The sequence below is a fragment of the Jaculus jaculus genome, chromosome 23 (genome assembly GCF_020740685.1).
Source record: "Jaculus jaculus isolate mJacJac1 chromosome 23, mJacJac1.mat.Y.cur, whole genome shotgun sequence".
NCBI lineage: Eukaryota > Metazoa > Chordata > Mammalia > Rodentia > Dipodidae > Jaculus > Jaculus jaculus.
In genome coordinates, this window is record NC_059124.1 from 10243740 (window position 1) to 10256330 (window position 12591).

Genomic DNA, 12591 nt, shown 5'->3' on the forward strand with positions numbered 1-12591 from the left:
CCATTGTGGAAGAGGTGGCAAAAGAATTCACGAGGGGTGCTTCAGAACACTGTCTTCCAGGAAAAAAAGGTAGTGGCATCCATGGCCTCACAGTCACTGCTGCTTCCTGCCCAAGACCGGCACAATATTAGGCCCATCAACACGCTCTCATAAAGGCTAGAAGATGGCAAAAAAAAAAAAAAAAAAAAAAAAAAAAAAAAGACTTCAAAAGAGAAAAAGGACTAGGTGGGAAAAAGAAGGGGGCTCAGTGAAAGAGGGACAAAGGGTTGTGGGAGGGGTTATAGTTAGTGTACATTGCATGTATGTATGGAGGCTGTCAGTGCTTTAGAAAGCTGAAAAGGAAAAAAGTGGATAGTGTTCTCAGGGCAACCTGTAGCCTCCATGAGCATGGGTACACACATGCTCGCACACGTACAAACACGCAAACACACACACGGGCAAGAAAAATGTAGAATTTGGGCTGGAGAGATGGCTTAGCAGTTAAGCGTTTGCCTGTGAAGCCTAAGGACCCTGGTTCGAGGCTCGGTTCCCCAGGTCCCATGTTAGCCAGATGCACAAGGGGGCGCATGCGTCTGGAGTTCGTTTGCAGAGGTGGAAGCCCTGGCGCGCCCATTCTCTCTCTCTTCCTCTATCTGTCTTTCTCTCTGTGTCTGTCGCTCTCAAATAAATAAATAAAATTAAATTTAAAAAAATTAATAAAAAATAATAAAAAATATATATATATTAAAAAAAAGAAAAATGTAGAATTTAGTAAGCCCAACAGTGCAAGGAAAATTTAGAATGAGTTAGACTTTGAAGAAAATTAGACATTCATCACTAAAATAAAAGAAAATTTAGACTTCTCATATTTTCTCATCTACAGAGTACTTTTGTTGATGTTTACCACTTCCTCATTTTCTGTTGCCAGGTTCTACAAAGAGAAGTGGCATGTTGCCCAGTATTTTTCTTACCCTCCTTATGTAAGAAAGGAAATTCTAACAACTGCCTACTTTCAGAAAGAAATATATATTCTGTATCTATTAGAATTGAACTTACTAAAAGCAGATGAACGGTTTCATCTTTCACTATTAATTTTCTATGGAATCTTCTCAGTCAAATAGACCTGGGCCCAGAAGTTGAGAAGAGAGATGGGGAAAGGAAAGAAAGAGAGAGGAAGAATGAGTTCTTCTACATCACCTGCATCACAAAGCACAGGTAAGATTTGCAGCTCTACCTTTTCTTCCATTATTATCTTTTTAGAACAGGTGAGAAATATGGTGAGGGGTAGGGCAAAGGAAAAGTATTTGGTGAAATGAAAAAGAAAAGGAAAAAAAAGAAAATGAGAATTAGCAGAAGCTTGCTGTCTTGGTTCTGGGAGGGCTGGCAGTTGACTGTTTCTACCTTTCTGCAATGCGGTGAGTCCCTTTGGGCAAGTCACTTCACTTCTGTGAGATTCCCATTCCTGCTCTATAAAATGTGTGTTGGGAGGAGTGAGGAACTACTACATGGTTGGCAATGTTTTATGTGATTAAGTTAAAAAGAGTTTGAAAAACAAGACATGAAAAGAGAGTAGAAGAGAATCAAGGAAAGCAGGAAAAAGAAAATTGTATGAGAGAGAAAGAGGAAATGCCTTAAAATGTGAAAATTTTTTTTTAATTGGGAGTCTTAGAAAGGTAAAATCATATTCATGAGTCAGAGTCTTAAAATCAACAATAGATAAATTTTATACTATTTATTATTAGAAGTGGTCTTTAGAACAGTGGCCACAGAAGCAGGCTGGTTCTGTACAACTCTACTGAGTCATCCTCAGCAGTGAAGCTCAGACATCTCCAAGCAACTCAGGTGCCTGGTAGCCTGGGATTACTAGAGACTGGCAATGAGAATGAAAAGAAGTGATAATAAACAGAACTCTAATATTTTTTGTATTTTGCTTCAGGAAGATAAACACAGTATATATTTCTTCTTGCAGAGACAGGGTGCTTCTCTCCACAAGTGCTCTCATGGACTGTGGCTGGGGTCTCTGTCCTGCTTCTCAGTGTCTGTTTCATCGCCAGATGTGTTGGTGAGTTTTGAAAGTCAAATTCACTTAAGTATGATGAATGTCAGGAATACACTCTTCCTGTCTATGTGCAGCATCACTTTTCTGCCTAGTTTTCTTCAAGCTGTAGGTTATTCCTCAAGCAAAAAGCTCCAACTAGTCCAAAACCATTGCTAAATTTCAATTACCTCTGTTGTACTATGAATGTGAATGTATGTCCCCCATCACCTGAAGTATTTTTTATTAAACTTGCAACTTGAGTCTCAAGAAACCTGCTGGAGGAGGTGTCACTGGAGGTGGGTCTTGTGGTCTAGTCTAGGGTATTTTCAGAGAAATTTGAGCCCTGGCTGTTTGTGTGTGCTGACTGTTTGATAGTGTCTCTCTGCTATGATGGAGTTCACCCTGGATTCTGTAAGCCTGAAACAAACCCTTTCCTACCATAAGCTGCTTCTGGTCCAGTGTTTGTCCAGCAGCATGAAGATAACTACAACAGTGAAATTAATTGCAAGAAGTGGGCCATTGCTGTGACCAATCTAACCATGTAGGCTTTCGTCTCTTTGGCACTTGTATGCTTGAGGAATGTGGAAGGATTTGCTACTTTCGAATGAAGAACCTTGAAGTATTTAAACAGTACTTGACAGACTGTTCTGGTGAAAGTTTGAAAATGTTAAATGCAGAGAGAATTGTGTACTGCGAAGGCTTGGCTAATGAACTTTTAAAGGGGAAAGAAAGAACTTGTTGGAGTTGAACTACTGGTATAAAGGCTGGCAACATTTTTCTACCCATGCCCAAGGAGTTGATTAAAGGTGAATTTAAAAGTAATGGACTGGTGGAAAGTATAGAATAGAAAAATATGGAAAATATGCAATTTATCACAGGAAAAATTCAGGCAAGTTTAAATTTACTGACACAGAGACTGGTTTTAGGTTACTGAAGCTGAAATTGTAAAGCAGATTACCACCAGTAAGGGTAGACCAACTCTTTTGCATTGAAACAATGGAAATGATACTCTAAGGGTGAGCTGTAGAGAGTCAAATGAGTAAGAACATAAATTCTTTTTAAAAATATTTTTAATTTAATTATTTGAGAGAGAAGGAGAGAGAAGGAAAGAGGTAGAGAGAGAGAAAATGGGCATGCCAGAGCCTGTAGCCACTGCAAATGAACTCCAGATGCAAGTGCCACCTTGTGCATCTGCTTTACATGGGTACTGGGAATTGAACTCGGGTCCATAGGCATCACAGACAAGTGCCTTAACTGCTAAGCCATCTCTCCAGCAAAAGAATACAAATTATTTTGAAAGGAGGTGATTTGATGAAAGAATTGTAAAGGAGTGTGGTGCTCTTCAAGATCAAGATTCATTCCCCGCCCTGGATTTACAAATTTTGCTACGCCACTTACCAGGTACTGTTTGTGGAAGCATGAAAAATGCAGGGGAGCAGTGCAACATAGTTTTGCTTTTTGGAAATGGCAAAGTGAAGCAGGGTTGAAATCTGTGTGAGAGCTCAGTAAGGCCATTGAATGAAGATAAACCACAGCTACTGAGATGTGACCTGTGAAGCAGGATTGTTCAAATCCCTGTGTGTGGAGACCCAGTATATGAAGATAAACCAGTTTCAGGGGCCACTGCTGAGATACAACATGTAAACAGTGTTGACATCCCTGTGTGGAGGACAAATATATAGCTGTTAAGATGAACTGTCATTTCTAATGTAGGCCCTAAGATGTTTTGGATGAATCAGGATAGTGGAATGGCTGCCATAGACAGGTGCTCAATCACACTAGCTGGAGGGGTGGAATTGGAATCCAGAGACTTTTGTCACTGGTTATGGATTTAGAACTTAAACTGCAGATGCTTAATGTTTACCTACTGATTATTATTTACATTGGTCCAGTCTCTCCTTGTTATGTCTTTTAGAATGGAAATTTTTACTTGGTATCATTATGTGTTGGAAGTATATAACTTGTGTTTGAGTTATACAGGGATCACAGTTAAGATAGAGTCTTAAATCTCAGACAAGACTTGGAACTTTCAAACGGTGTTAAAGTTGGTAAAGACTATGGGGACCTTTGAAGTTTATTTGCATTGTGAAATGATTATAAATCTTTGGGGGTGAGAGGATTAAATGTGAATGTATGTCTCCCATAGCCTGAGATATTTTTGATTAAGCTTGCAACTTGAGTCTCTAGCAGCCTGATAAAAGAGGTGTCATGAAGGGAGGGAGCATATTTTGTGGTCCAGCCCTATGGTGTGTTCACAGCAGTTTGAACTCTGATGCTTGTGTTTGCTATTTGATGGTGTCCCTCTGCTATGATGTATGGAAGTGACCCCGTTTCTTGGCTCCACTGATGGTGTTTCCCCTGAATTCTGTAAGTTTGAAATAAACCCTTTTCTCCCATAAGCTGCCTCTGGTCTGGCATTTGTTCAGCAATGTGAAGGTGACTGCAACAACCTCTGACACATTTGTTTTGTGATGCACATGTTCCATTTCTTTGGTAGACTTGAAAACAATGCTTTATTTTTCAGGAAAAAAAAAAGAGTATTAACTGTATTCCTTTCTTCTTATAGTAACATATCACAGCTCTCAAACTTGTGATAAGAAAAAGTTCCAACCACATGAAAATGTCAAGGAGCTCTCTTGTGACAGTGACTTATCAGGTACAATAGCCCTCAAAGTTGAACATCAAAATATATATATCAATATTTCTTCTAGCTTCTAGTTGACTTTAGGATAAAGAAAATATAATGGGGTTACATTTGATTGTTTTCCAAAACAACATGTAAAATCCTGTCTGTGCAACGATTGTTGAAGAGTTGGTAGGAGCAGAGAAGCAAGATTCTGGAAATGCAAGTAGCATGGGGTAGAAAATTTCAAGATTATAGTAAACATCTAAAATAAATTTGAGGTATATATCTAAATAATAAGCCTGAAAAATGAAGGTATTATTCCCAGAATTGTAAATTTTTCTTTATTTATTTGACTCTAAAGTGAGGTAGAGAACAAAAAACAGAAAATTTAGATTCCACAAAATAAATTCCAAATATTCTTACATATCATCCCATTCCAAGATGCTACCTAACACTAGGAAAGTGAGTTTCAACATTAGAAGTGAGATCTTTTTTAAATGTTTTATTTATTCATTTATTTATTTGTGTGAGAGAGAGAAAGAAGCAGACAGAGAGAAAGAGAGAATGGGCATGCCAGGGCCTCTAGCCACTGCAAACAAACTCCAGATACATACACTCCCTTGTGCATCTGACTTACATGGGTCCTGGGGAATTGAATCATGGTCCTTAGGCTTCACAGGAAATGCCTTAACCACTAAGCCATTTCCCCAGCCCTAAGATTTATTTTTAATAATCTTCAAATACTGAAAGTATGTAATTTTAAGAAATTTGCCATGATTTAAAAATTGGTTGACACTACATTGTTTAGTTAACATAAGAAATGTTTTCTAGACCAGCATGGTGGCTATGCCTTTAACCCCAGGACTGAGGAGGCAGAGGTAGGAGGATTGCTGTGAGTTCAAGGCCAGCCTAGGATAGAGTGAGACTCTACCATGAACAAAAAGAAAGAAAGAAATGCTTTCTCAGGTAACACAAAGAGAAAATGGATAACCTACTGAACTTGGCAGCGTAAGAACCAAAAATCAGGTTCTGGGTTAATTGTATAACTAACATAGATTGCATATATTATTGTATTTGCTAGCACTGATATCTATAAAATACAAATTACGTTCAAAAGACAAGATAAATGCTGTTTGTGTGTATTGGCATTAGAATTATCTAAAAGACTTAGAAAGAACAATATGGAGTATGAACAAGACATTCCTAGACTTGAGGCTGTCTATGTTGGACACTGAAACTTCTCTCCTCCTAGGTTCAGTGAAGAATTGTTGCCCACCGCACTGGGCACATTTTCAATCTAGCTGCTACTTTTTCTCTACAACCACCATGTCCTGGGCATCAAGTTCAAGAAACTGCTCTGGCATGGGGGCTCATCTGGTAGTTATCAACTCACAAGAGGAACAGGTAATTGGAATCCAGACTCCTCAGTTTTTTATGTGTGTGAGAGAAAGAGAAAATGAAAGAGAGAAGGAGGGAGAGAGAATTGGTATGCCAGGGCCTCCTGCCACTGTAATTGAACTCCAGACATGTGTGCCACCCTGTGTGCATGTGATACCTTGCACATGCATCGTCTTGTACATGTGTCGCCTTATGCATCTGGCTTACATAGGATCTTAGGTGGGAGTTGAACCGGGGTCCTTAGGTTCTGCAAACAAGCGCCTTAACCACTAAGCCATCTCTCCAGCCCACTCCTTAGTACTGATATGACATGTTTCACAAGACCTTTTCTTTTCCCTACACCTGTGCCTGGTACTTGACCCACACCTGTTTGTCAGACAAATGAACTGAAATGTATGGGACTCCAGTTCTCTAAGTCAGGACTTGTTTTAATTCACATATGTTACTTTCAAAAGGATGTTTTATATGTGGAGTTCAATTATTAGTTAAGATAGGAGGAAAAGAAGATTAGGAGTTAACTTTAGAATGTTTTATTTATGAACATATCATATGAAAGAGAATAAGCAAGTATTATACATTATTTTAGGCTGCAATTATTAATGTTTTGTGCTAGACATATACATTGGATTTGACTACCATTGATAGTTGATAAACTTAGAATGAATTACTGAAAATTTCCTACTTGAAGTTTAGTATTTTCAGTTAAATGTTGTTACTTGTATTTTTCTACAATAAAAAAATTGCAGATAATCTTTAGTGATCCTACAATTTAAGGTACATTTATCTATAATCTACAGCCTACTTTATCTTTTTTAAAAAACTAATTACTTTTAACATGTCTTCTTTTCTGAACATGTATATTCTATAGGAATTTCTTTTCCATACAAAACCTAGAAAGAGAGAGTTTTATATTGGACTAACAGACCAAATGATTGAGGGCCAGTGGCAATGGGTGGATGGCACACCCTTCACAGAATCACTGAGGTAAGTACCTTCTTGCAGAAAAACTGCAGCAGTATTCAAATCCATATTGTGGGGAAGTCTCATAACTTACTTCTCTTACAATGAGGTACATTCAAGTCTATCATTGGTGATGTTAGGTGAAGGAAGAGAAAAATGAGAGGTTCATGTTCCTGCTCTCCCATTCCTAGGACTGTCATAACAATAAAAGTGTAATAGCAAATGAAAATGAGAAGAATTTTAGAACTGAAGAATCATTCACTTACAATACAGAATGGAAAAGGGGTCTTAAGACTTAAAACAGAAGTAATGAAAAAAAATAGTACTTTGAGAAAGATAGCATATTCTTGTCATGTACTAATGGGCACCTCTTGGATGACAAGTCTTTCCCCCTCAATAATGACCTTATATTGTCAGAATGCCATATCTTAGAGTTTATTGGAAACTACATTTTTATATAATGTTGTAGTCAGATTCACATTGCTGGCAAAAATTACTGAACCAAGAGCAGCTTGTGGGGGAACAAAAGGTTATTTTGGCTTACAAACTTGATGGGAAGCTCCATGATGGCAGGGAAAATGATGGCATGAGCAGAGGGTGGATATCACCACCTGGCCAACATCAGGTGGACAACAGGAACAGGAGAGTGTGCCAAACACTGGCAAGGGGAAACTGGCTATAACACCTATAAACCTGCCCCCAACAATACTTGGCCTCAAAGAGGCATTGATTCCCAAATCTCCATCAGCTGGAAAACTAGCTTCAGAACACCTAAATTTGTGGGGGACAACTGAATCAAACCACCACATTCCACCTCCAGCCCCCATAACCTGATAACCATACATGATGTAAAATGCAATACATTCAATCCAACTATGAAAGTTCCCATAGTTTATCAATCCTAATGATGTTCAAACATTCCCATAGTCCAAGATCTTTTAACTGAGCCATAATACCAAAAAAAAAAAAAAGGCACAGAATAATCGTTCACACTGCATTGGGCATAGCAAAGGAATATTCAACCAATACAAGATTTAAACAGGGCAAATGCCAAATTCTGTAGCTCCAAGTCCAGCAACTCTGGTCAGTGACAAATCTCCAAGTCTGATAATTCTAACCAGCAACAATTCTCTACAGTTCCAATTCTGCCCCTCCAGCAAAGTTACTCACAGTCCTGGAAAACTTCATCTGAGGCCAGCAGCTGTCTTTAGCAGCTAGCTGACTCATGGTCCTACCATCTCCACTGGTTCTCCACTGCAACCCACAGTCCATCTTCATGGCTCCATCAGATCTCCATGCAGGCATCCAGCAAACTTGCTTCACACTGCCCATGGCCATTTCCAAAACACAAGACCACATTACAAATTCAATGGCCCTCTCTTTCCTGCATTTCTTATACTCTGTAATACTAGGTGGGGTGCCAATTTCTTAATGGGGGGAGGGGCAGGAATAACGCAAACTTTGAAGAACAGGACAGTCCTTGAGCACTCCGGCCCCTTCATAAGTGTCTACATTCTTCCTGTTATCCCAGTCTCAAAGTTTGTAATCTCTCATACAATTGCAGCTGAATGGGAAGAAGCTTCAGCCCAAAGATTTCACTTCTGTGCCATATCCCTGTGCTCACACCAGACCATTTCTACCCAAAGCAACCATGCACAAGTTATCATAACAAGGACACAGCAGCAAACCTCTCACACTAACTGCTTCTATCCCTGTCCACACAAAGCTCTTTCTTATCCTCACAAGCCAAACTTCAAAGTCCATAGTTTTTAACTACACTCAGATTTTTAAACTCTGACCAGAATAGTCCATCACGCTTACTTACAGCACTGCAAGTTGTCTCTTAGGCCAAGGTTTCAAATCCTTCCACATTCCTCTTGAAATTCAGCTCCAAAAGGCCAGAGCCACACAGTCAGGTTTCAAGCAACAACCCCACTCTCAGTACCAACCTTACTGTTGCAGTCAGGCTCATCTTGCTGGAAGAAATCACTTGACCAAGAACAGTTTATGGGGAAAAGGTTTATTTTGGCTTACAGACTTGAGGGGGAAGCTCCATGATGGCAGAGAAAACGATGACATGAGCAGAGGGTGGACATCACCCCCTGGCTGACATCAGAGAGACAACAATGACAGGAGAGTGTGGCAAACACTGGCAAGGGGCTTTTGAAGAAACTAGATAGCAAGGAAATTGAGTGCCTCACTCAGCTAATGAGCTCTGAGCGTCGAGCTAGGAAGTCCTGAATCCCGACAAAGCATTGCGGCAACCTAACACTGAAGGACATGCTCAGGCAGCTTATTCTCCAGCCAAATAAAAAGAGCAAGTATGGCTAGGCGTGATGGTGCACACCTTTAATCCCAGCACTCGGGAGGCAGAGGTAGGAGGATCGCCATGAGTTAGAGGCCAGCTGGAGACTCCATAGTGAATTCCAGGTCAGCCTGGGCTAGAGTGAAACCCTACCTTGGAAAATCAAAAAAAAAAAAAAAAGAGCAGATCCAATCCTTCCCATGACTTCTCTCATTCTGGGTCCAAATTGATGGAGAAGTATTGCAGAACAGAAAGTCAGAAAGATTTCCACAAACTTTGTGACTTAGAAAAATGGTTTAGATTTTCTTAACATTTTTTTCTCTTCATTGACAAAATGGATATTGTAATTTCCACCTCACAAAATTGCTTTAAAATTAAATACCACATATATGATTTGCCACATATATTAAGACACTTTATCTCCTTCCAATGGCATGTAAAATATATGTTTCCCCTTTTCAGCTTCTGGGATGCAGGAGAGCCTAACAACATAGTTATGGTTGAGGACTGTGCCACCATAAGGGACTCTTCAAATTCAAGGAAAAACTGGAATGATGTACCCTGTTTCTTCAATATGTTTCGAATTTGTGAAATGCCAGAAATAAGTCTTTTGGACAAATACAAATGAGAGCAGGAGGCACGGCTTGAAGGTGTAAATGAGGAGGAACAAGTGTTTGATAATACGCAGAACTCTAACCTGAGAAAATGATTGCTGCACAGCATAAGGACTTCAGAAGTATTTGCTACTTTGATATAAATAAAATTAATTGCTTTCAGTGTTGAAATTTATGGCACTGATTTTTCTTTGCATTAATATAAAGTCTTCTTTTCAGAAGTCACAAAGCAATTCTTCAACAAATGCCACGAGAAGAAAAGAAACTCTCATTTTGATACATTTGTCAAATTTGTGGTATTTATGTGAATGTTCAGGTAAAAAGAGCAAATATGGAGTGCAGCAGAGAAGAGGCTTCATAGGTGTTTGTTAGGTCATCTTCTTCTATCCGGGTGATAAAGAATGTATCTTTCCTTCTTTTCTGCTTTTGCCCCTGTTCACGCATATGTCACCTCTACGCTCTTCAAACAATAAAGTTGGAGCTTCAGCTCCTAAAACACTGCTGCTCAGAAAGCCAGAGTGACCTGCGCTGCATCATCTCCCAAGGAAAGGCTAATTCAACTCCAGCTCCAGACAGAAAGCCAGAGTGACCTGCGCTGCATCATCTCCCAAGGAAAGGCTAATTCAACTCCAGCTCCAGACAGAAAGCCAGAGTGACCTGCGCTGCATCATCTCCCAAGGAAAGGCTAATTCAACTCCAGCTCCAGACAGAAAGCCAGAGTGACCTGCACTGCATCATCTCCCAAGGAAAGGCTAATTCAAACTCCAGCTCCAGACAGACCATAGGCTAGTCCTCCTCCCTTTTCTCTCTGTTCTCTCCTACAGGGTTTCATCTGCATTTGTATCTACCACTCAGAACCAGAGTCCAAGAGTCAAATTATTCTTTGAAAACTCCATTTCATGGGGTGAGAGAGGGTTAGTCAAAATTAAAGATATTATGAATATGCCACATAGAATCCTACTTCTTCATCAGCTAAAAATATATGTGTTTTAAAAAGACAGTTTGAGGGGGCATGGTGGCACACACCATTAATCCCAGCACTTGGGAGGTAGAGGTAGGAGGAATGCCATGAGTTTGAGGCCATCCTGGTACTACGTGGTCTGGCTTTTTCTCTCTCTGTCAAATAAATAAATAAAATAAAAATATTTTTAAATATTTATATACTAAAGTCTATTATTATTACTTATAAAATTTCGTACATATCCGTAAACATATTTTACTTTTCAAGTAATTAATGTTTAAGCTTTGGTGCTTATGTAGTTTTCTATGTACATATTTCATCCCTTAGTTTTGCAGAGTTGCATGGAATCTCTCAATGACCTGTAGCCGTGGGTGCATCGAGCGCCCCGACACCTGGGCTTGTTTGTGTGCAGCTGCTTGGTGGTGGGGTTCAGCTCAGGCTTTGCTAGCGCTCAGAACCATCACCCTTCCCCTTCCCCGATGTCAGGATGCCATTGATATGTTCACTGTTTGCCTTCTTAGTATATAAATTACTTTTCCAACAAACAAAAAAACATTGTTAACATGTTTGAAGTGTTTCAGTCTTTAGGGCTATTATAATGTACTAAATTAACTAGAATATATTTTTGTTAAACTACTATAGATTTTTCTTCTTCATGATTTCATTAAAACAATCAATAGTAATCTCAGAAATGGACCAATCCAGAGGTCATTAGTCAAGTTGTGTGAGATGCTAACCTGGAGATAATGAAGCATTGGGAAACACAGATCTCTCTCTCTCTCTCTTTCTCTCTTTCTCTCTCTCTCTCTCTCTCTCTCTCTCTCTCTCACTCTCACTCTCTCTCACACACATATGAATGAATGAATGAATGATGCAAGTGAATTAAATCACAAATATCACATTTTATGAACAACTCAACTACTAGCTACATAGGCTTATGATTTATACAAGTAAAAAAATGGGCATTATTTAAACAAAGCCCATTGATATTTACATATTGAACAGATCTTGTGCTATATAATTTAATGCATATAGCTAACACATTAGAAGTTACTTAAACCCATCGCAATTAAAAGTACTAGATTTCAAAAAAAAAGTACTAGATTTCATACAGACACACAAACCTTCACCACCACCATGACTCATATAGCCAAACTTCCATGCTCTAAACTCAGAAAACTAATAATTAACTTATAAAGTAATCATTATTTTTTAAAACAGACAAGTTAGATTGAAAGTTATTGCCTGAAATTTTTCAACTTAGCTGCAGAAATGTCAACAAATTAAAATTTTTAAGGAAGGCAAAACCTTCCTTAAATATATGTTCTCAAAGTTGATTATGACTCAACCATTAATACCAAATACATCAGAATTATAATTTGGCATACAGTGATTTCCTTTAGATTTGTATCTCTAAAATATTTTAACAATTTATGTAGATGAGTTTAAAGCTATTTATATAGATGTTTCCCCTGACTCAAGTTAAAACGAAATTAATTAAAATGAAAAGACCAATACTGTAGGACTTCAAATAGTTGAGAAATTTTAGCTGTTAGTCAAGTAAAGAGGCCAAGACCCTTCAATTTTCCTATAAGTACAGAGGTTATAGTTCACCCCGGGAAAAGTAGATCTGGGCCATACTGGTCACCCTGAAAGGGCAAACACGAGCCCTTTAGCCTCCCAGGTACTTTGCTTTTTCAGCTGTAAAAG

At 38.8% G+C, this 12591-nt stretch overlaps 1 protein-coding gene across 1 annotated transcript; it reads left to right on the top strand.

Moving 5' to 3' along the window:
• Positions 1 to 1157: 1157 nt before the first annotated feature.
• On the top strand, positions 1158 to 9934 carry LOC101597741 (C-type lectin domain family 4 member E). Its single transcript, XM_004668586.2, has 6 exons — positions 1158 to 1194; positions 1949 to 2041; positions 4584 to 4673; positions 5896 to 6047; positions 6910 to 7025; positions 9769 to 9934. Exons 1-6 carry the CDS (start codon positions 1158 to 1160, stop codon positions 9932 to 9934), a joined length of 654 nt encoding a protein of 217 aa, XP_004668643.2.
• Positions 9935 to 12591: the final 2657 nt, after the last annotated feature.